The sequence below is a fragment of the Miscanthus floridulus genome, chromosome 1 (assembly GCF_019320115.1).
Source record: "Miscanthus floridulus cultivar M001 chromosome 1, ASM1932011v1, whole genome shotgun sequence".
In the NCBI taxonomy this organism is placed as follows: Eukaryota; Viridiplantae; Streptophyta; class Magnoliopsida; order Poales; family Poaceae; genus Miscanthus; species Miscanthus floridulus.
This window is the reverse complement of record NC_089580.1, coordinates 181,250,930-181,274,951: the sequence shown is the minus strand read 5'-3', so window position 1 is coordinate 181,274,951 and position 24,022 is coordinate 181,250,930. Positions and strand designations below refer to the sequence as shown.

The following is a 24,022-nucleotide window of genomic DNA, read 5'->3' as shown; positions in this document are numbered from 1 at the left end:
TTCATTCCTTCTTTGTAGGATCTGCATGTATTCATTCGTGGCTGACCAGAGCTGTGCTCCTGTACTTATACCCCAAATGAGTGAAATACAAGCTACGGTCATTCTTCCCAAATTGCTTTCTTACAGGAAGGCCACTGTCATCTACTGTGACAACATATCAGCTGTATATTTATCTCAAAACCCAGTCCATCATCGACGAACGAAGCACGTTGAACTGGACATTCACTTTGTCAGGGAGAAGGTAGCACTTGGTCAATTCAGAGTTCTGCAGATTCCAACTCGGCATCAACTAGCTGACATAATGACCAAGGGATTGCCAACACCTCTGTTTACAGAGTTTAAGTCTAGTTTATGCATTCGTACAATCGATGCTCAAACTCCGAGGGTGTCAACGAACAAGTATAGGCTAGCTAGGATAGCTCTCATCTGTTCATATTTGTAAACGGTCAGCCACTCTCCACCTCTCTTCCTGCATGTATTCATTCCTTCTCTGTAGGATCTGTATGTATTCATTCGTGGCTGACCAGAGCTGTGCTCCTATACTTATACCCCTAATGAGTGAAATACAAGCTGCGGTCATTCTTCCCAAATTGCTTTCTTACATCAAGAACTTGCAGTTGTCTTGCGCGCGTCACGCCCGGCGGAGCTCGGAGCTGGTGTTTCCCAGTTGACCCACGAAGAAAGGGTCGGGAGGACGAGGGTCACCGGCACCGTAGGTGAAGACGGAGGCGACCGACAAACGAGCTCTAGAAAGCACCTCTCCCGTCACGCCGTTGCGAGCGAAGCAGTGGAGAGGATAAGGATAAGGACCGAGAAGACTACTGGAGTGGAGCAGTGAAGATTTGATGCCTATATTTTTTTAGTAGGTGGGCCCCACATGAATCTAAATCCATTTCAAATAAGAGGGTGTTTAGAACTGTTCCACGAACTCTGCTCCATAAACTTTATCGTGGAGCAGCTCCGTAAAAAACTAGAGTTTGTAGAAACACCTCTTTAGGTGATCTCACAACTCTACCATTTTTTCTCGAACAGAGTGTGTGGAGGTGAAACCGTTTAACTAAAAAATATAAAGCGGAGCTGAAAAACATAGAGCGAGCAATTTCAAACACACCCTAAATCCCAAACATGGGATTGGGATACAAGCCTCTAACCTTTACCCATTTCCACCGAGCCATATCCTTTTTTCCTTTCTAGACTGCCATCCAGACGCCACCAGGAGACGACGCTGATTTATTTTATTTAACATTTAACACATAAGATCCACTGAATGGCTTCTATGGTTATAAAGACAAATAAAGTTGAAGTCATCGAAACTATATACGATCAGCCTTGTTTTATAAGTTTCACTTATGATTCATCTTTTATGTTTAAGTCATTGATCAAACTTGTTTTATAAGCTTCACTTATGATTCATCTTTTTTGGTCATGTTCACTTGTTGATTTCAGTCAGGGCTTATCAGTCATGGTACAGTGTTTTCCTCTCACAACAAACCAGCACCAGCCGAACTTATCAGTCGAGAAACCAACCATCGAACATGCTGTTTATGTTTTAGTCATTCTTAGGTACATGGAACCTATTGAAAATCACGGTTGCAGCACACCTTTTAAAGACTTGACAAACCAGAACAATGTAGGTAACTACGGGTCCTTGTATATGTTTCATTGCTTTTGTAATGTATATATAAGTAAATGAATTAATTACGGTTTCTTTTTGACTTTGATACTGTTACAAATTACAAATCAGGTGGCAAAATGGATTCATGTGTGTGTAATTTGAATTATGAATACATGACAGTGAATGGTGCCACGTATGTGTAATTTGAATTATGAATCGGGATGTTGCAAAAATGTATGTGTAGGTGCCGTTAGATATACTTTCACTTCGATGAGAAGATCTTGGAGACAACCGACGCAGTCATTATGCCGATGACATGGCTGCATGCTTAGACTACCACGCATGGCGACATTGTATGCACTGCAGGCCCACATATTGAGCATGCGGGAGCTGGACTACATCAACAGATGTAATGGACTGCATCAACAGAGGTTATGGGATGTTGAAAGAAGTTGTATTGGCATTAGCAAAGATCACCTGAGAGCTACTGGTTTTTTTATTTCTCAAAGAAAACAAAGAAGATTTTTTTTGTTGGTGGCGGTAGGTTTGCTCTTCAGTTTCTTTGTGATGTTTGTTTGCCTGAAGTGACACTAAAATCGTTCTTCTCAAATAAGACTATCTTTTTTTGTTAGTGATCAAACAATTATGAACTTTGTTTTTTGGATTAAATTGAATGTTACTTTAACATCGGTATTTAATTTCACAGTATTATTATCTTAGGTCAGTCTCAATGAAAGTTTCATATTAAATAAGATGATGTGTCATAGTTTAAATGAAGAGAGAGATGAAAATAATTTCATGAGATGGAATTAGTTTCATGAGGATGAAACTTGTTTACACTGAGTCTTGGAAACAGAGCCACGAAACTCCATTAAGACTGGTCTTATCGTGCGATCTGTGTGTTTTTAGCACAAAAGTTTAGCTGTCTCGTAGCAACGTACAGGCACGCTACCTAGTAGATTAGATAAGAATGTAACAACCATATCATTTGCAACGCTGGCGCTAGTCTTCATATAATTTTTTGTGATAGGCTCACATCGGTTTCTTCTTATATATTGTGATAAAGTTAAGAGCATTTCAAGAGTCTTTCTTAAACCCACTCTCTAAGAGCATCTATAATAGTATTTCTTAAACTCACTTTCTAAATTATTATTTGAAGACCTATTTAAATAAAAAGTGTTCTCTATATCTTTTCACCCGTCAACAACTTTTCTATATCTTGTGCGCACTCCAGAGAGCCTACCCCACTCTGTCTAGCGAGAAATCTAGAACAAATGATATCAATATTTAGAGATGTAACTAAAAAAGTTGTTGGAGGGTGTTTTTGCATCAAAATCTCTATTCATATCAATTAGGAAGGATATAAAAAGGCTCTTGGGGTTGCTGTAAATCCTTTTTTGAGTCATTTGAATAAAAATCGCTCTCTGTATCTTTCTACGTCCAACAACTTATCAATATCTTGTGCGTACTTTGTAAAGTCATCTATGCTCTCTTTGTCTAGCAAGAAACATGGAATCGAGGGTGACAATATTTGAAGATCTAATTAAAAAGCTGATTGAGAACTTTTTTTTTACCAAATTATCTATTCTCGACTCCTGTCAATACAAAAGGATATAAAGAGGTTCTTGAAGTTACTCTAAAAGGTAGAACTCTCTCAAAATGGATAAGAAACATTCCCTTCCTATTTTCCGTGCTAGTTGGCTTTTAGTGCGAGCTCTTAAAGCTACTCCCTCTATTCCAAATTACAAGTCATTCTAGCTTTCTTGGAGAGTCAATGCATTTCAAGTTTGACCAAAATTATATAAAGATTTATGACATCAAATAGGTATACAATGAATAATCTAATGATACTTATTTGGTATCATAAATACAGTTCCATGTTTAGGAGAAATTTATTCCAACATCATGTGAAAAAACGTTCCAACATGACAAAAAAATGTTACAGATTTGGGAGCAAAAATTCTCATGACATATTTGTGTAAAATAAAAATTTATAAATTAATCAGAACATAAATTTAAAAGACTGATAACAATTTACTAGGCGAGCGAGAAAAAAGGGGAAAAGGGTTTAACTAGTGGATAATGAAAAAATAGAGATGATTATTATTGGCAATATAGTTATTAGAAGCAAAAAAACAGAGAGAGAGAGAGAGAGAGAGAGAGAGAGAGAGAGAGAAAAGAACCAAATGAACCAGTTTCTTGGGCTGCTCTCACCGAACCAGCGTAGTCATGCGCTTGCGCCTGCAGGAAATAAAAAAAAAAGAAATCGGCCCAATAGCCATGGCCCATGGAAGAATTCTTTTTTGTGACTGGCCCATGGAAGAATTGCTCTCCTGCGTTTACACCTGTTTTTCTTCCCCCGTCCCCCTCGCCTATACGCTCCCCATTCGACCGTTTTCTGCATCTACGGAGCATCGGAGCGCCAGTGACCCAGAGTTTCAAGGCGACCGAACACGCCCGCTACCGCCGCCGACCTAGCCCCTGCCCCCAGCTGCCCAGGTCTTCGTCAGACCCTTTGCCGGCTACGAGCACCCACCACACAAGGTATGCCCGCCCCCCTCTCCCCTTCTTTGTGTGCAAAACTGAGCCCGAACGGCCGAAACCTAGGTTAAGCTATTTGGCTATCTGTATTCGGATCTGATCTAATCACAAGTGTAAGTGTATGCATGTATTATGCCTATTAACTTTGTTTTTTGGGCAAAAATCATGGTCTGTACATTGTACAATGCCTTTTATTGGATCCACCCCTGGATGTTCTGTTGACAGATAGGCAGATAGCGCACCCGTGATTCTGAGGTTGGCATGACCTCGCACGAACAGTAGTTATGGTTTGGCTCAGCGCATATGTTTGGAATCAATCGCAGTTGGCTTGTTGGTACAGGGCATAATCCATTATTCCAAGATTGTCAGTTTCAAGGTCATGGTCTTCATGTGGGAATGGGATATTTGGCTTGTGATTACTCCTTCTGCCGTCAATTTGTAGTTTGTTGTTGCTGCTGTTAGGATTCAAAGCTTCACAACTGTATTCCAAGAAAATATGGCTTTAGTCACGGGAAGTTAGATCATGGTGTAAATTTAAAATTCATTCTGCATTCGTTGTTTCCTATGCTTTTTCATAATGTTTCATTTGCTTTTCAATGCTGGCTTAGCCTTCACCTGTTATTTTCACTCATAACAAAAAATCTTTAATAAATCATTTTGTTGTTGATAAGAATGCACACCACTACCTGATTGTTCCCCTAAATCCTGATAGAATCCTTTTTTTTCTTTTCGTTGCAGATATCTGGTCGTCAGTATAGAACTTTAAGTGTAGATTGTGATGTCGGTGCCAATGTATAAGAAACAAAATTCATTGGGCACCCCTGCCCACAAGACAAACCCGTTTGATTCTGATTCTGATTCTGAAGGGCCATCAAGGGCACAGTCTGTCCCAGTACGACGCACCAATCAATCTGTGCAAGAGTTGGAAGATTATGCTATAACCAAAGCACGAGAAACCACACACAAAGTAAATGATTGTGTCAGGGCTGCTGAAGCCATCAGAGAAGATGCTACACAAACCATGCTAACTTTGCACCGTCAAGGTGAGCAGATCATGCGGTCTCATCAAGTAGCAGCTGACATTGAGCAGGACCTTACAGTGGTAAGTTCTCTATCTTTTGATCATTGGATAGCCCAAGTATACAATAGTTGAATAGTACCTTCCAACAACTATTTTATCTCAAAATAAGCTGAACTTCTGTACAATACAATATGTTGGTACCCAATTCAGTCATCAGACACCTTGTCGAAACATTGGCCTTTCAAAATATTTGATGGAGATGCATAGATGTGTACATGACTTGTATAAGTATGTATTTTGATCGACATGCACCTTCATAACAGAAACTGTGCCGAACTATTGTACAGATACATGTTCAGTTATCACACTATGATCTGTAACCAGGGGTGGGCAAATAAAACCGAGACCGAGACTGAAATACCTGAATTTTCAGTCCTCGGGTACTAGTGTGGTTCCAAGTTGGTAGAGACCGAAATTTTTTAGTAGTCTTTGGTCTGCACTGTCGGGTACCTGAACAACCCGATATTTAATCCAACCTCAAGTTTCCAAGCGACACAGAGCCTGTCCCATTCCCCCTCCCACCCACACTAATGCAGTCGAGTTCTGAAAGTATATGAAGTCTGTCTCAACTCTGTTAGTCTGTGCTGTTGCCTATTGCCTCCTGCCAGTCTGTGCTACTTCGTGGAACAAAAGTGCCATGCACTGCTGCTATCATATGTGTTGTCAGCGTATTATAAAGTTTATTTACTAGTACGTGTTTGTGTTGCCAAAGGCCTAATACTGGAGTATGTGTGTACGTGTTCAGCTGTTCCTGCAGAGTACAGACTGCACCGCTGTAGTCCTGTTGACTATTGAAAGCCATCTCGGTTATGACCGAAAGACCGACCCGATAAATCGGGTACCCAATCTTTGAGGGACCGAACTACAACAACAACAAAGCCTTTAAGTCCCAAACAAGTTGGGGTAGGCTAGAGTTGAAACCCAGCAGAAGCAATCAAGGTTCAGGCATGTGAATAGCTATTTTCCAAGCACTCCTATCTAAGGCTAAGTCTTTGGGTATATTCCATCCTTCCAGGTCTTCTTTTATTGCCTCTACCCAAGTCAACTTCGGTCTTCCTCTGCCTCTCTTCACGTTACTATCATGGCTTAGGATTCCACTACGCACCGGTGCCTCTGGAGGTCTCCGTTGGACATGTCCAAACCATCTCAACCGGTGTTGGACAAGCTTCTCTTCAATTGGTGTTACCCCTAATCTATCACGTATATCATCGTTCCGAACTCGATCCCTTTTTGTATGACCGCAAATCCAACGCAACATACGCATTTCCGCGGCACTTATCTGTTGAACATGTCGCCTTTTCGTAGGCCAACATTCTACACCATACAACATAGCAGGTCTAATCGTCCTCCTATAAAACGTGCCTTTTAACTTCTGTGGTACCCTTTTGTCACATAGGACATCAGATGCTTGGCGTCACTTCATCCACCCTGCTTTGATTCTATGGCTAACATCTTTATCAATATCCCTGTCTCTTTGTAGCATTGATCCTAAATATCAAAAGGTATCCTTCCTAGGCACTATTTGACCTTCCAAACTAATATCTTCCTCCTCCCGAGTAGTAGTGCCGAAGTCACATCTCATATACTCAATTTGAGGGACCGAACTCCTATGTTAAATTTCGGGTATCGATTCATGAAGACTGAACATTTTTAAAAGCCGAAGAGACCTGACCAAACAGTTGGTCAGGACCGAACACCCAGGCCTATCTGTAACCCTCTTCCACTTTTTGTTTTTGTATGTTGTGAATCACCAATTACTGAGCCAAATCATGCTTGATAATTATCATTCAGAGTGATAACTATATTTGGAATCTTATGATTTAGCACAATTATGTGCCTGAACCTTGATTGCTTCTGCTGGGTTTCAACTCTAGCCTACCCCAACTTGTTTGGGACTTAAAGGCTTTGTTGTTGTTGTTGTTGTTATGATTTAGCACAGCTAAGCATTAATTGGATGGTATTACCGTACATGGTTTTCCTTCTGTTTTGTTGTCACTATTGCCTTGATGATTCATGGGTTCATTTTGAGTTTTTGAGTGAGCTCTACATATATTAGGATGAGTTGTGTTGTTCCTTTCTTTTTAATTCATTATCATGCTATAAATGTTTGGTCTTGCTCAATTCACTGCAATAATATGTCAAAACTTCTGTTGTCTTCAGAGTGAGAAGCTCCTGGGAAGTCTGGGTGGACTATTTTCCAAGTCATGGAGGCCAAAGAGAAATCAACAGATAAAAGGACCAGTCTCAGGAAGTATGTTATTGTAGGCTATAGTTAATTTGTCAGACTTATTTTTTGCTTAGCTAAACCTTTTGAGTTGTGGCAGATAACTATTCTGCGACGACAGCTAACCTCACGGAACAGAGGTGGAAGCTAGGAATTGCCCCAGCACGTCAAGAACGTCCCAGTCATGTACAAACCACACCTGTATCTGCAATGGAAAAAATTCAGGTCTGTCTTCAGAATTGACTATGTAGTGTGTGACCCATGGAACCAAGTACTATCTTCTCAACATTTTTTCTTCTAGTTCTTCATCAGAGTTAAACATGGATTTCTTTCTCTCTTTAGGCTGAGAGATCAAAGCAGGATGATGCGCTCTCTGACTTGTGTAGCACATTGGGACAACTCAAGGAAATGGCAGTGGATATGGGCACAGAAATTGACAGGTAATATTGCAGTAGTGACTTTTCTATAGATACCACAGCATACCATTAAGCAAATTGATGCAGAAGACTCTCGGCTGTGCTATCTACTGTGTATACAGTTTGATGGAGTTTTTTTTTATCTTGCTTGCAGGCAAAACAAAGCTCTGGTTCCTTTCAGCGACGACGTCGATGAACTGAATTTCAGACTGAAAGGCGCGAATCAACGGGGACGCCGGTTGCTGGGCAAGTGATACTGTGCCAGGAATTCGGGCAGTTTGGAGACCATCGTCTGGACTGCAGGATTAAGAACCTTGTTGTTTCATTACATATTTTAGAGCAAATAGAAAGATCCTTGTTTTTTTTTTGTTTGGGCGTAAAAATATCCTTTGTATTGAACTGAGAACATTCGAATTCCAGTGTTGTATAACAAGCAGCCCCAAATTTGTTGAGAGAAAGAGAGACCGATATGATTGTGCTTTGTCAAAGTTCAAAACTTATCACCGTTGGCTTCTCATTTCTGTGCAGTTCAGTTTGATTATCTTATTCTTATCGCGCATGAGGTCTTGCTCAAGCTTACAGCTTCTGACAGCGGCAACAAGCATGCCTTGCTTTGCATGGCGCCATGCCCCGTCGCCGTGCTGGTCAGACCAAACACCACTCACCACCTGCTCGATCGAATGTAAAAGATGCTTGGTATATCCGTGTGCCGTTCTTACGGCACATCTTGAATCCTGAAGCCATCAGTCCTGTACGGCTGGCCCTGTACCGCCGTGCAAGCGCTACAACTACAAGATGGAGGTGAGCGCATCTACTGTGTGTTTTTGTTCGTTCTTTAGGTGCCGTGCTCGTGAGGTCTCGTGCCTCTTGTACTCAACGCCCGCCTACGTAAGAACCCAGGCCCCGCCGTTGTCACCTTCCTTCTTGCAAGCATCGACCGACGATCGTATTCTTGCACACGGAACGCACCCACCACAACGATTGGGGACTGCAAGTGCTACGAGGGCGCCGGGCAAGCTTACTTTGTGGCCTACACGGAGGCACGGTAGCCGAGCGCGCGGCCGGGCATGTTCCCCGACGACGTCAGGCTCGCGCCGAGCGCGCACCCGCACCGTGTCGTGGCGCGCGCAACGACGACGAAGCCGAGCGGCACCCACGGGCGCGGCGAGCAGCCGAGCGCCGAGCGCGACGGCCTGCCCGTCGTGGCGGCCGGCGCCGGGCAGCGTGTCACGCTGTACGACTCGTTCGAGCTCAACGCGATGGTCGTGCGGCTGAACCGGGTGCTGATCGGGGACGGCGGCGGCGGGGGCGGGGAAGCCAGGCGGCCGCGCAAGGCTGCCGGCAGCTGGCTCAATGCGCCCAAGGTTCTCTTCAGGAAGATCAAGTGCGCGGTCCTTGGCGGCGGCCGGCGTGGCGGCGGCTGATGAGCGGTGTAGCGTCGTTGTTGCTCATCTCCACCTCGGCCTCTACGTGCGCGTGAGTTGTATCAGTTCATGTATAAAAGCACCTGAAACCAAATAGACTCAAGGAAAGTTTTTTTTTTTACAAACAAAGATTCAAGAAAACTTGTGTCTGGCAAGCTATAGGTCGGAAATTTGTTCCTCTTTTCGTCTTAGATAAGAATAATTATAGAGCGGTGTATCATGCCGTGCGTTGCAACTGGCGAACGAGGCTGGATGGGCAAAGGCAAATGACGGCTGAGCGTGCCGAACTGCAGACCGTCGACGAGGTTGTTCATGGTTTTTCTTTTTTCTTTTTCCATCACTCGCACTGGTGGTCAGATTTGGACAAAACAGACAATGCTGACCGGTAGCGAACCCTGAAAACGGGAACATGCGAGCTGGATCGTGAGAATTCCGTTGTCCCGGAATCACGCGGCATCAATGCTTGTCCACGTCAGCCTCCACGTCGATAACGCACAACTGACCCAATCCAACAGACACGAAACAAAAACACCTGGATGACGTTGAGGACCCACGAGTCCGAGAGTCCACATGTCACGGACTTGAGCGCGTCCAATGGGGCGAAGAACTCGCACCACTATTCGAACGCCTCGGGCGGAGCGCCTCGGAAGAAACTAGCCGTTACGCCTCCAGGCTCCAGCCCCACAACGTTCCCTTTTCCCATCGCCGCCGCCGCCTCCCCCTCCTCCCTTTTTTTTTCTGTTCCCCACCATACGCACGGAAACATCTCGTCGACCCAATCCATCCACCCACAAGGCGGAATCCACGATCCAGTCTGATCCCCGCCGCGCGCCGTGCTCTCCATACCCTAGCGATGTCGACGGCGGCGGCCGCGGGTGCCAGGACTCCGACCAAGCCCCAGGCCACCGCGTCGGCGGCCAAGACGCTGTCCAAGACGCCATGCCCCTCTCGCGCGCGGTCCTCCCACACATCCGAGAACTCCAACCCCAACATCCCGGGCACGCCGCCTCCCCTGCAGCCGACGCCGTCCAAGCCCGTCCTCAAATCCCCGGCGGCCGCGAGCGCCAGGTCCACCACCACGAAGAAGAAGCCCTCCACGCCCGCCCCCGCCCCCGCCACGCCGCCGCCGGAGCGGGAGCGGCGATTCCTCGTGGCGAAGAAGGGCACGCGGCGGAGGCGGAACGTCGGGACCATGAGAGGCGGCGGGGGCGGGGGAGAGATCGACTTCGACAAGGTCCGCGAGGCCGCCCGTGAGGCGCTGCGCGCGTCGCAGGGAGAGTTCTTCCGCAAGGAGCTCGCCGCGTCCACCGCCACCGTAGAGGAGCAATTGGGACATGAGGAGGAGGAGGAGGGGAAGCCGGTGGCTGAAGAGGATGTGAAAGGTGGAACATTCGAGGAGCAGCAGGAGGAGGAGACCGACGCAGAGCTGGAGGGGAGCGGCAAGGTTAGGGCGATGAGGACGAAGGCAATGGCAAAGGCGATGACCAGCGTTCCAGATCCTGGCTCTGGCCGCGTCAAGCATATGGTACAGGCCTTCGAGAGCCTACTCAACATCTCCGGCGCCACCTCAGATGCAGAAAGGGCCGGTGAGGGCTCATGGGCACTGCCCGGGTTGCAGCTGTGGAAGGAGAAGCCTGAAGAGGGCGATCTGGGGTTCCCACCAGTGTCGGTGTTCTCTTCGGCTGATTTCCAGAATGCAGGGTCTAATCGACTCTGCTCGTCACTAGATGGAAACACCGACAGGTTGGTTGATGTTGACAAACAAGCACAAGGAAGTGCTTATGATTTTCACTCAAATGCAATTTTCTGATCACAGTTTGTCACCCATTTTAGGTTGAGCTGGGACAGCAGAACATCGGCTGGCGAGCGCAGGGACAGGACAAGCGTAAGCCTGGCATAGTTTTTAGTTTTTTTGGGTTGGTCATTGTGGAGCATATTCTCATATCTGAATACATTCTTGCTCTCTGACAGTCAGCTGAGTCACTAAGAACCAGAACATCGGCGGGCGGGCGCAGGAGCAGGAGAAACGTAAGCCTGGCATAGGTTTAGTTTCTATTTGGTTTGGGTCATGTTAGAGCATGTTCTAATATCTGAATGCATGCTTGCTCTCTGGCAGTCATCTGAGTCACTAAGGAGCAGCTGGAACAAAAAGCTCAAGGTCACCAGCCAGCATCCATTCAAGTTGAGGACTGAGGTAATAGCGCATCCTCAGTGTTGTCACAGTCATGAGTCATGACTCATGTCCTATAAGTTGACGTACTTTCCTCAGCTAGTTTGTGAAAATTCAGTCACCATGTTCTTTATGACAGCAAAGGGGGAAATTTAAAGAACAACAGTTCGTTCAAAAGGTTCAAGAGATGCTTGTAGAGGAAGAGAAAAAGCGTATTCATATTGCGCAAGGATTGCCATGGACTACCGATGAACCCGAGGTATGTTTAACTAACTTTTCTTGAAAGAGGGCTTGTGTCAACAACTTAGCATATGTCCATGTGACCATAGATTGATTGGGAAATTACTACCTATATGAATGTTCTTATTCTTCTCACGGCAATAGCTTATTTAGGAAAGTCGAAATAGTATCAAAGTTCTATGGAATATAAATATATAATTGCCTGATGTTTCTTTGGGACTGCAAAGTTTTTGTTTGTAGTATCTTGGTAAAATGGCGATTTTTTTACTCATTCTCTCCATTTCAGTGCTTGATAAAGCCTGCAGTCAAAGAAAGAACGGAGCCGATAGACCCTGTTTTGCATAGCGATATGCGTGCACTTGAACGTGCAGAATTTGATCATCATGTGAGCCTCTTAAAAACTCATTTTACATACTTTACTATCTGAGATGTAATATCAATGGAGTTAATTGATGTACCTAATATATTTAATCATGTTCGTTTTGAGAATTTAGGTTTTGGAGAGGAACACGTTCGCTGAGCAACAAAGGCTAGAATGGGAAAGGCAACAGGAATTAGAGGAAGAAGAAAGGATTAGGCAACTGAGGAGGACTGAGCTGATTCCTAAAGCTCAACCCATGCCATACTTTGACCGCCCCTTCATCCCCAAAAGGTGATGACCAAGTTATATTTTGACTCACTACAGGCTCGACAAGTTATCTTTTTTGTAACCTTTCACAGTGCTGTTGGTTTACCTCAATACTTGAGAGATGTATTGTCATTTACACAACTAACGGTTAATTTTTGATCCGTTTTATCTGCATAGGTCGACAAAACCGACTACAGTTCCTGTGGAACCGAAATTCCATCTCAGGCCAGAAAAGCTATCCTGGTGAGTTTTTAGTGTCAAAAGATATAACTAAGCTGACATATTTGTGCATTAAACTTGTTTCCCGAGCCCTGTATTTATTTATCTGTGCAAAGCATGCTCACCATGCTTGATTATGTGTCAATGGTGGCTGACAGTTACTGTCGACAGCGATGTATGGAGCTTGGAAAGCTGAATCCTCAACAGCAGTGCCAACATCCACTATGGCAATCGAGAAATGCAGAGCATCGACACACATGATCCAACAATCGTTTCCACCTGTCCTCGTCTTATTCATTCTTGAGTAGTCTTCTCCTTCCATATGTGAAGAAATTGCTATCAGGCGTGTTTTTCTAGCTTTGCTTGGATCGCCTCGCCTCTAAGTTCTGTTATGTACATGCATATGCAAAATCGCTGGCTCTGTGCTTCAGATGCAATCCCACCAAGGTTGAAAATTTGTTGTCCAAGAAACTGATAAAGAAATTCAAAGATGAATTTCGGTGGTATATTATTGACTTCAGTATTGGTTCTTGCCCGCTAGGCATGAGAGACCGCGCGCCCTGTTCTCTTGAGCTACTTTTCAGCCATGGAAGAGTGTTTTTTTCTCATAACATTTCAGCATAAGCATCAGCATAAGCCAAATTTCAGCATAAGCGAGTAGTCCCAGTGTGCTTTTATATGGAATAGTGAGTAATCTGTTGCTGATTTGGTGGTGTATGTGCAGAAGTGTTTTTTATTTGAAACAATATGTGCAGAAGTGTAGCAAACTGATACTTTGAACAATTCAATTTCTGCACTCTAACGTGTTCATTTGATGTACACTCAATTCCTCGGGCGAACATAACTGTTTTATGAGCAACACAAACCGCTTATGAGCCAAATTTCAGCGAAACGAGCAGGGCTATAACTAGGAAAAAAACTTGTTGAGCAAGATGCATTGACGGTCGACAACTTGGCCCGTGACTTCGTCAATTTCGAGATATGCCGGCAAAGTCTTTCAGAGGTGCTCGTGGAGTAGAGTTTGCGTACTGTGTTAATAGGGGGGGGGGGGGGGGGTTGTTGTTAAGGATGCGTACGTGATTTGCAAAAAAATATATATATAAAAAAGCGTATCACTTGAAATCTCGTATGAAAACAAAAGGAGCTCACAAGTCACAATGGATTCATTCAATCTGTGTTAGATTAGGCCCAGCCTGCTCAGGCACGGCCGAGGCTTTCAGAGCAACCATCTTTTTTTTTTTTGGCGACGCAGAGCAACCATCATGTTTAGCTTAATCAGTCTTCATTCCGCGAGAGCGAGACGCTTCAATAGCCTCTTCTCTATGACACGTGGGTCCCCCGTAAGCTAAGCTACGCGCACCAGGGCTTCTCTTTCCGCCCTTGGCAGCCAGGCATCTTCTCCACCCTCTCTCTATTTCTCCTCCCCTTCTCCTCCCGATCCATCCGAGCCCAAACCCTAGTCCAGCCAGATCTCCGCCTCCGCCGCCGCCTGCGAGAGCACCGCATCAGATCCGCCGCGATGGCGTTCCGCCGCATCCTATCCACCGCGGTGCGCCGCCGCTCGGCCGTCGCCGCCGCGGCGGCCGGGAACGCTCGCGAGGCCTCCACGGCCGTCGCCGCGGCGCCCGGCGTGCTCGCCCCCGACGCGACCCCGGTGCGCGCTCCGGTGATGCCGTATGACCGCATCGCCGAGGCCGTCAACGCCAGGCTCCGGCGGCTCGAGCACCCGGACCCGCGCTTCCTCCGCTACGCCAGCCCCGTGCCGTCACACGCCGACCACACGGCCATCCTTGCGGCGCCGGAGACCCGGGTCACCACGCTGCCCAACGGCCTGCGCGTCGCCACGGAGTCGTCCCTCGCCGCGCGCACGGCTACGGTCGGCGTGTGGATCGATGCGGGCAGCAGGTACGAGAACGAAGAGGCGGCCGGCGTCGCGCATTTTGTCGAGCACATGCTGTTCAAGGGCACGGGGAAGCGCAGCGCCGCGCAGCTGGAGCAGGAGATCGAGGACATGGGTGGCCACCTCAACGCGTACACGTCGCGGGAGCAGACGACCTACTACGCCAAGGTGCTTGACAAGGACGTGCCCCGTGCGATGGAGGTCCTCGCGGACATCCTGCAGAACTCTAATCTCGACCAGAAACGCATTGAAAGTGAGCGCGAAGTGATCCTACGAGAGATGCAGGAGGTATGCACCCTGATTTGTAGTCTTGTAGATATCTGTTTATTCAAAGTTCTCATTTTTGTGCTTTGTAAGTTTATCAGCCATGTTAAACTTTTTATCGAGACAATTTTTGTCATCTTAAAGTAGCTGGTTTTATTTACCTCAGATAAGATGCAGTATGTGTTCTATGGTGTGTGATGAATAGATCTTTCTGGTTTGTTGTTAGCAGCTTAGCATTTCTACTAATCCTAAAGCTATATCATGAAGAGGACTATGCATTTTGACATAGGAGAATTGTCTGGAAAATTTAGAGTGAGGAAGGGAGGTGAGTAGTCTGCTTGGCATTTGTTCCTCTTAAACTTGCTGAGAAGTTAAAAGAGCCGAGTGAAAAATATTTTTCCAAGCAGGCAAGGAGATGAAAGAGTTGAATACATCTAGCTGATGCACACATCGTCACTTCATATCAGGGTGTTATCAGTATACCTGAGTCTCTTAAGCAACCTGTTTTGGATCCTTTTGCTCACTATATTTATCAACCCTTAACATCGCTTTTGCTTGTTAGTAATTCTCAATTTGATTAAACAGCCAAGGTGTTCTGTATAGTAAAATCTGTGTGTTCAGTGTTATGAAATTCTTTTAATATAATTGTTCTGTCTGTTTCTTCCTTACATAGGTTGAGGGACAGTCTGAGGAAGTTATATTTGATCATCTCCATGCAACTGCATTCCAATATACATCTCTTGGCAGACCAATCCTGGGTTCTGCAGATAATGTCAAATCAATCACCAAAGAGGACCTCGAGAACTACATTGCAACTCATTATACAGCTTCTAGAATGGTACATAATATTTGAAATTTTCATCTGCGACGCATCTGTGCCATTTTATGTTCCTGTTATTGGAGTATGATGAAAGTACCTCTGCATGTTTTCAGGTTATCACTGCTGCAGGTAATGTTAAACATGAAGACATTGTTGAGCAGGCAAAGAAGTTGTTCAATAAGCTATCAACTGACCCTACAACGGCAAACATGTTGGTCGCTAAGGAACCGGCCTCTTTTACTGGTTCTGAGGTGGGTTCTGCAATGTTCGCTCTATACTTAGTTCTGCTATTTGTCATATCTCATCATTGTATGCTTCTCGATAGGTTCGAATCATTGATGATGACATGCCCTTAGCTCAATTTGCTGTTGCTTTCAATGGAGCATCATGGGTAGATCCTGATTCTGTTGCACTGATGGTTATGCAATCAATGCTTGGTTCATGGAACAAGAGTGCTGGTGGAGGAAAGCACATGGGGTAAGTTTCACTCTTTTTTCTCGTTCTTTCTTTTTGCCATCATGTGTACAGGCCTGATCCTCATTTTTCCATATTCTGTTACTGATCATATCTTTGTTATGTTACCCTGCTTTGCTGTTTACAGTTCAGAGCTTGTACAGAGGGCAGCAATCAATGACATTGCTGAGAGTGTAATGGCATTCAACACGAATTACAAGGACACTGGTCTTTTTGGTGTCTATGCTGTTGCTAAGGTTAGTGTTGTATTTCTACCTTTGATATAGTCGACATAAATCATCTGAAATAATATTTTATCCTATACATTTTGTGTAGTCATATATGTCGTCCATATCCGTTGTCATGAAAGAAATGTGTACCCACAGCTATTTTATTTGTTAGAATTCCTTGAATGGTAAGATAAATAAACAGGCCTTAGATACACACTGTCCACATTCTCTAGATTTGTTTGTAGTGTTGTTGTGCCTTTTCTTCATATTAAATTTTCCCAGCTCACACAAACTTGTATCTAAGCGGCCCACAAGGTGTTGCAGCTGGGTCTGTTAGTGACAGCAATGTTGTTGGTACGAATTCTAACACCTTACACTTAGTGGAAACAAGTAATTAGCATTTTGTATTCACCATTGCTCTGATAGCTTTTGATGACCAAAGGTGGTTTCATTCTGAATTTCTGATCTTTATTTAGATACCAAACTGAAGGTCCTTTCTTCTCCGTGTAAACAATAAAAAGAGAGGGAGCTTCGTTTTCTACTTCAATTTAAAATATTGGGCCCCCATCCTGCGTACTTGGTAAATCTACTGTAAAATATTCAAACGAATAAAACTTCTATTTGTATGTTAATGTAGCTTGCCCATCCTGTTGTGAACCTTAATTTTTGCTTATGCAGTGGTACTGTAATCTTGTGATGTTGCTCTTATGCAATAGCATGCCTTCCTTTTCTTGGCGATCATTGATCTTACGTGACCTTGCGAACTTGTTTTTTCAGGCTGATTGCTTGGATGATTTGGCTTTTGCAATTATGCATGAGATGAGCAAATTGTCATATCGGGTTACGGAAGAAGATGCTATCCGTGCACGTAATCAGGTAATGTTCGAAGTTGTTATGGGAGAACATTGTCATGCCCGTATTGTATCTCAGTTTACTCAGACACTGCATGCTACAAAGCATGGTGTATGCTGTTCTCTTTCTTTTGGGCTCGAGAGACAATCGTAGCCTTATGATAATTTTTTCATTGATATGCTGGCATGTGATTCATCCTTAGAAAATTTTCACCCTAGTATCACATGTTCATTGCTTTGTGATGACAATTTCAGCTGAAGTCCTCAATCCAACTCCACCTAGATGGTTCAACTGCTGTTGTCGAGGACATTGGCCGTCAGGTATTATCTTGCTCCATTGTTTTGATGTTTAAAAACAATTATGTTATGCCAAATCTTAGTGCTCAGCACCTTGTACCTTACTTTCGTTCCCCTGTTGTGCCAGCTGCTGACCTATGGCCGGAGAATTCCTACTCCCGAGCTTTTTGCAAGAATAGATGCTGTTGATGCAAGCACTGTGAAGCGGGTTGCAAATCGCTTCATCTTTGATCAGGTACTGTTTTGCCAACCTAACCTCTTGTCCTGTAGAATTTTCAGCATCTGTATGATTCCTTCTCTGGTAAAGTGCTAAAAGCAAGCCCAATTTTTCATTGCTTGATTCCAGCTTTCATTATTTAAGATGTACCCTTTTTGTTGTTAATATTTATATCATGCTGTTTTTGTGATAGACCTCTAGTGATAGGAGTGTACTCTGAACGTTTTCATGTTGTGCTGCTTATGCCTACCTACTTTGTCATCAGTTTGGGAAAAATAAAACTGTGTTATTTGAATTATTTGATATCAAGCTTGAGAAAACAACATTTCAGTTTGTATTTGTATGCTTTTTGTTTCAGGATGTTGCTATTGCTGCAATGGGACCAATCCAAGGACTTCCTGACTACAACTGGTTCAGACGCCGGACCTACATGCTCCGTTACTAGATCTATCTGTCGGGTGTACCATGTTTACGGTCTGCAAAGACAAGATAAAATTTGCCTCTTTTGGCGTCAGTATATTATAAGGCCTCAGCGCTGCACATTACGTGCTGGATGGAGGAATTTTTTGAGAATTTGTTTTATTTCTTGTCTTGTCCAGATCTGTCAATAAATGATAGGCAGGTTCGACTGACGTGGCTGACTTGGGTGGCCACCCGGTGTTGTTTTTTTACAATGAAACATGACCCTTGACGTTCCATTTTTTGTTGGAAGGTTTTACTTTGCCAAATAATTTTATGGACCTGGTTATATGTAAAGTTGGTACAGTTTAGCTTCCTTGTCATACGATGACAACTGAGTAAAGTTGTGATGTAGTTTTTCGCACGATCATTTTCGTGGGTTCCATCTAGCATCCATGGGATTTGCTTTCGTGCTGTTCTGGCAAGTTATTGTCGAGGTATACAGGCGGGCTCAGCTTGTGTGCCGGCACCGGAATCTTCAGCCATGCAGCGGCGTTGCAGAAGTTCTTAACTCCTCTCGCTGCCGGCCTCCCCTACCCATCATCCTGTGTTCGTCTACCGAATTTTCTACAATTTGTCCATGATCCCCTGTAAGGCCCCCTTCCGAACACATACTCGTAAAATACAGAATCCTACCAATTTTCATGAAACTATTGGGACGAATAAATAAGACCATCTCTAAAAGTTTTCAATAATTTACTCCTAAAAACATATTATAAGAGCATATTTCAATCATTCAATGGTATTTTCGTAAATCCGATCATCTTCTTCCGGAGAACAAGCACTTACATGGTACCTTTGTCGATCGTCAGCTTGATACTACTTAATCCGACGATCGATCAACATCGTCATGACTACTGAGCATCTCTTGGAACTTGGATCATCCATTGATGGCCTTCGTCATTGATCAGATGGTGACAGAAGCAGCCTTGACGAGGACAGGAGGCAGAAGAACAAGAGGACGGCTAGTGGTTGTGCTTCAGCGCCCTCTCAATGAGCATGTTGACGAAGTTCATGTGCTGCGCAGCGTGGCTGGGCGCCGTGAGCACGTTGCGCGTGCCCATCCTGTTGTCCTCCTCCTGCGCCACGTCCGCCGTGAGGTTCACCGCCCAGTCCAGCAGCGCCGCCTTAGGCGCCGGCAGCCTGGTGCCACAGAGCCGTGCACAGTCATCCTCCGTCTGGCACCGCGTCACCTCCTCCACCGGCAGTGCGTTCAGCAGCCCACCGGGGAGCTCTCGGAACTATGGTAGGACACTAGGGGCCTGTTTGATATGGAGCGCAGGGGTGGTTCGGCCCGTGAACCAGTCCCAAGGGTGGCTCGGCCCGTGAACCAGTCCCAGGCCAGCCACGGCCAGGTCTAGACGGTACAGGTGACCTTGTTTGATTCCATGTCCGAGCAGGGCCGAGCCGAGTTGAGAATGTGTGTCTTCCTGTACAGAAAGAGTATGGGTACCTTGCACAAGCATGTGGTAGCCTTACCGCTAGTTCTCTTCTCAGCAATCCTCAGTAGCATTTCATCGAGCAGGTCATGGACGCGAGCTATGGAGAAGCCGGCGGATTGAGGTGAAGAGGCGGTCTTGCCGCGGCGGCGGAGGCACCACCGCGCGCGGCCAGCTAGGCGCGACTCAGAGGCTTCCTCCCGTGCGGCTGGGGCTGCCCGCCACACGTCGTTGCCACCACGGCACCCAGCACAGGCAGCGCTAGCCATGGCTGCTGCTGCTACTCGTGCCATGGCTGTTGCTCCTGCTGCTTGCGCCATGGCTCGCTGCTCGCCCGCGCGAGCCCCGCGTCCTGCTCGCCGCTCGCCTGCGCCGTCGTGGTGCCCTACTCGCTGCTCGCCCGCGCAGCCACGTCCTGGGCTAGAGAATATGCTCAGCAGTCCACCGATGGGTATCCCGCGATGGTATATTTGTCGGTGGGGGTGCGCGTAATCAGGAACCGAATGGTGACACAAGGCGCAGAGACAGCGATTTAGACAGGTTCGGGCCGTCTGATCGACGTAATACCCTACGTCCTGTGTCTTTGGTGTATTGTATTGATCTGGACGATCAAGTAGCTTGATGTAGCCTATCCGCTAGGGGACCCCTGCCTCTCCTTATATAGTCTGGAGGGGTAGGGTTACAAGTAAAATATCCTATTTGGTACTATACAATGTCTTACGGTGCATGTCGAACAGCGCCGTGCACGCCTTGATCTTGTGGGCCGGGCCACCTCCGATGGTGCGGCCCATGTCTTGGGGGCCATACCCCCACAGCTAGTCCCCAAGCCTGACAGTAGATGATGTAGTCACGTGGTGCCTGAAAGGATCAAGATGCCCAAGAGGAGGGGTGAATTGGGCTAATTCTAAATTTTCTTGCAATAATCAAATCCTACGAATAGCCCAATTAACCCCTTGTGCCTAGAAAAGTGTTCCTATCAAATTAACGCACAAAAAACTTACAACCTATGTTTCAAACTTACTCTAGCATAGCAATACTATGAATGTAAAGACAAGTATTGAATTGCTCAAAGTAAATACTTAAAGTAAATGCTCAAAGTAAATGAAGAGAGGAACGCAGCGATGTTTTGCCGAGGTATCGGAGAGTCGCCACTCTCCACTAGTCCTCGTTGGAGCACCCGCGCAAGGGTGTAGCTCCCCCTTGATCCACGCAAGGATCAAGTGCTCTCTACGGGTTGATTCTTCGACACTCCGTCGCGGCGAATCACCCAAAGCCGCTCACAACTTGAGTTGGGTCACCCACAAGCTCCGCCGGGTGATCACCAAGCTCCCAATCACCACCAAGCCATCTAGGTGATGGCGATCACCAAGAGTAACAAGCACAAACTCTCACTTGACCATGCGAAGCCTAATGAGAAGATGGATGCACACTTGTCTACTCTTGATTCACTAATGAGGTTTCACTCTTGGATTCTGAAATCACAAACACCTCACTAGGACCTTGCTTTTCTTGGCACTCACAAACATGTTTCTCAGCTGTTGGAATGAGCAAAAGTAACTCCACACACGAATGGAGCTTCTATTTATAAGGTAGCCTGAAAAACGAACCGTTATGAGCTTCTACGGGATGACCGGACGCTCCGATCATTTTGACTGGATGCTCCGGTCAGTTCAATCCGCGCAACAGTTTTTAAGTAATGACCGGACACTGTCAGGGTTCGGTCAGTACTGACCGGATGCGTCCGGTCGCTCTTGGATGCTTACTGTACTCGATCGGACGCTGAACCCTCAGGGCCCGGTCAGCACTGACCGAACGCGTCCGGTAACACTTTCTCAAGTTTGGACCCTTACTGGAGTCGACCAGACGCTAGCCCTCAGCGTCTGGTCACAATGACCTTCTAGCGTCCGGTCACACCAGACTTGTTCTCCTCGGTCAAATGAACTGACCGAACCCTGCGGCCAGCGTCCGGTCGCACCGGAGCCAGCGTCCAGTTAGTATTTGACCCTCCATTCACTTTCAACTCTCGATCATTTGTGAATGAAGTTTGCTCCAAAGGATTTTAGGCATTCATAGGAGCTACCTAGAGCTAGTTTTAACAAGTGTGCACCACACCTAACTCACTAGACTTAACTAGGTCAAGCTACCCGTCCATACCCCCCTTAATAGTACGGCCAAAGGAAAAACAAAGTCCTAAACTACTCTAAGTGTCTTTCCAACTCCACTCGACACTTAGAACTAGTCATCCTTAATCTTGTCGTCCATCCTTTGAAAACCGAAATGATTTCCATCGTAGGGGCATGACAACCTCGATTGCCTAATCGATCTCCATTACCTTGACCTAACTTTATTTACCTCTGCAAAACATACGTTAGTCATAGTAATCTTGTATTGTCATTAATCACTGAAATCCAACTAGGGGCCTAGATGCTTTCAATCTCCCCCTTTTTGGTGATTGATGACAATACTACCTCGAGTATGTTAATGAGTGAGGTTTTTGACGGGCTTAGTTCATATAAGCTTTTGTCGGTAAGAACAAAAGTGTTAGTCAAGCTTATATGACCCAAGCCAACATAATGTACTCAAAGAATATGAATTAAGCATGAGTACGAGTAACAAAGCTCATTTGCTTCGAAGAATAAACGCGGAAGCAAGGGCAAATGAGCATAACACAAGTGATATGACATTTAAATGATGCAAAGTAGAAATCACACATGTCATTATCACAATCACGTAGATAGCACTATCACATATATATAATAGTATGCATGAAAGTAAACACACGAATGCATAAGTAATAGTGTATCACACAAATAAAACTCCAAATGTATATAATAAGCTAATACTATATAACTAGCTCCCCCTAAATGATGCTCCCCCTGAGTCTACATACTCGAACCCTCTCCCCCTTTGGTGTCAAACACCAAAACCTAGGGGTCGGTCGGCGGGGCTACAGCGGACGAGCCGGGCGCTGAAGAATGTGGGGCAAGCTAGAACTGGGCACCATCATCATCTGGGCCACCACCAACGTTCTTGGTACGAGCCATCTGAACTGACAAGATGATGAACTGCCGCTGATGAAGATCAACTATCAAACTGTAGCTTTCGAGGTTTGGCCTCGATCCTTACTCGTGAGCTTGGCTCCGAGTTGACTGCCAACTGCTAGAAGAACCACAATGGAACCTACTCGCTGCACGATAGAATAGATGGATATACAAATAAATACCATATGTCTAATAGATGCGAAACCCTAATAGAGAAAGCAATGTAGATGCGAACTTGAATCGAATGGCTTTCTACCTGACGATCAGCGATCCGAGAAAAGATAAGATGTCACGCGGGGAACCTCGGAACCAGCTAGGGTTAGGTCAAAAGCCCTGAATGCAATGGGGAATCAGTGCATTGTAATTTGATCTAGGTCACAATTGAACAGATCAAGATTGGAAAAAAAAACTTGCCTTACCAATCAAGGAGGTGGTAGGGCTAGGTCACATGGCGTGAGATGACCAGCGAGGCTGGCGCAAGGAGCAACGGCACGGGGCATGGTCGCTAGTCGGCGCAGACAGGGGAGAGCGCGGGGAAGGCGCGATGCTTCGGCTTGGCGGCACGGCGAGGTACGGCGGCGCACGGCTGGCGAGGGGGCCAAGCGTGGTGGCGTGCGTGGCCAGGGCATGGAGCACGGCTGTGGGCTAGGCTGTGGCGGCGAGTTGGCGTGCTGGAAGGCGACGTTGGCGCGGGTGAGCAGCGGCGATGACCTGGCGGCGGCAAGGGTTCAGGCGTGATTTGGCGGCGCGAGTTAGGTCAAGGAGAAAGAGATCAAAGGCGCGATTATATGAGGGTCCCGAACGTGACAGAGAAGGAAATGGAAAAGAGACTTAAGCCACGTGAGATCCACTGACCAGACGCTCCGGTGGTAGCGACCGGACGCTACCACCCAGCATCCGGTCGATTTCAGAGAGGTCCAATTTCTCTGGAATCGGGACCGGACGTGTCCGGTGGTCCATGACTGGACGCAGGCAGGGTCCAGTCAGTACAACTTATCCTTCCTTCAATCGACTGGACACTGGATCTCCTCCTGATCAGACGCACAAACACAACGTCCGGTCACTCCATCGGTAGCAGTTCACCTCCTGTGAACTGACCGGACGCTGGACAGCAGCGTCCGGTGCACCTTTTCCAGCAAATCTTCAAACTTCCTTCTCGCTGCCTGTTCCCAATCAAGTCCCAACTCGAATAAGATCCAAATAAACACCAATTAGGACTGATGTGAGTGACCTCTCTCAAACCCTCGTATTTCTCAAAATATTTTGCCTTAGGCTATAATTTTTTTTAAGAAAATAGGCAACAAGAGGGCAAATGGAACAAAACGACAAAACAACATTCATGCATATGCAATACTTGTAAGTAAATCTAGTTGCTTGTCAAGTTTGATCCAAGGTTAAGCTTCTTCACACGCTTTTTGGTGGTTATCTTAACTATGTTAGACAAGCCCTATATGCATTGCCACAAATTAAGCATGTTGTATGTTACAATGAAT

At 45.9% G+C, this 24,022-nt stretch overlaps 3 protein-coding genes across 4 annotated transcripts; all 3 read left to right on the top strand.

The window, feature by feature from the left end:
• Positions 1 to 4,023: 4,023 nt before the first annotated feature.
• On the top strand, positions 4,024 to 8,339 carry LOC136504228 (SNAP25 homologous protein SNAP32-like). Its single transcript, XM_066499080.1, has 6 exons — positions 4,024 to 4,159; positions 4,895 to 5,258; positions 7,398 to 7,488; positions 7,562 to 7,686; positions 7,804 to 7,901; positions 8,032 to 8,339. Exons 2-6 carry the CDS (start codon positions 4,935 to 4,937, stop codon positions 8,129 to 8,131), a joined length of 738 nt encoding a protein of 245 aa, XP_066355177.1. The 5' UTR covers positions 4,024 to 4,159; positions 4,895 to 4,934; the 3' UTR covers positions 8,132 to 8,339.
• A 1,724-nt stretch (positions 8,340 to 10,063) lies between these two features.
• LOC136504218 (microtubule-destabilizing protein 60-like) lies at positions 10,064 to 13,085 on the top strand. 2 transcript variants are annotated; one of them, XM_066499072.1, is made up of 9 exons: positions 10,064 to 11,044; positions 11,135 to 11,186; positions 11,273 to 11,329; positions 11,418 to 11,495; positions 11,611 to 11,730; positions 11,998 to 12,096; positions 12,206 to 12,363; positions 12,517 to 12,582; positions 12,730 to 13,085. In XM_066499072.1, the coding sequence occupies exons 1-9, from the start codon at positions 10,155 to 10,157 to the stop codon at positions 12,752 to 12,754; spliced, it is 1,545 nt and encodes a 514-aa protein (XP_066355169.1). In that variant the 5' UTR covers positions 10,064 to 10,154; the 3' UTR covers positions 12,755 to 13,085. The 2 variants fall into 2 exon arrangements, with proteins under 2 accessions (XP_066355169.1, XP_066355164.1); XM_066499067.1 differs by having other exon boundaries at positions 12,717 to 13,085.
• Positions 13,086 to 13,937: 852 nt separating this feature from the next.
• On the top strand, positions 13,938 to 18,413 carry LOC136550222 (probable mitochondrial-processing peptidase subunit beta, mitochondrial). The gene is made up of 9 exons (XM_066541717.1): positions 13,938 to 14,746; positions 15,396 to 15,560; positions 15,656 to 15,793; positions 15,868 to 16,019; positions 16,144 to 16,252; positions 17,003 to 17,101; positions 17,332 to 17,397; positions 17,501 to 17,608; positions 17,949 to 18,413. Exons 1-9 carry the CDS (start codon positions 14,078 to 14,080, stop codon positions 18,033 to 18,035), a joined length of 1,593 nt encoding a protein of 530 aa, XP_066397814.1. The 5' UTR covers positions 13,938 to 14,077; the 3' UTR covers positions 18,036 to 18,413.
• Positions 18,414 to 24,022: the final 5,609 nt, after the last annotated feature.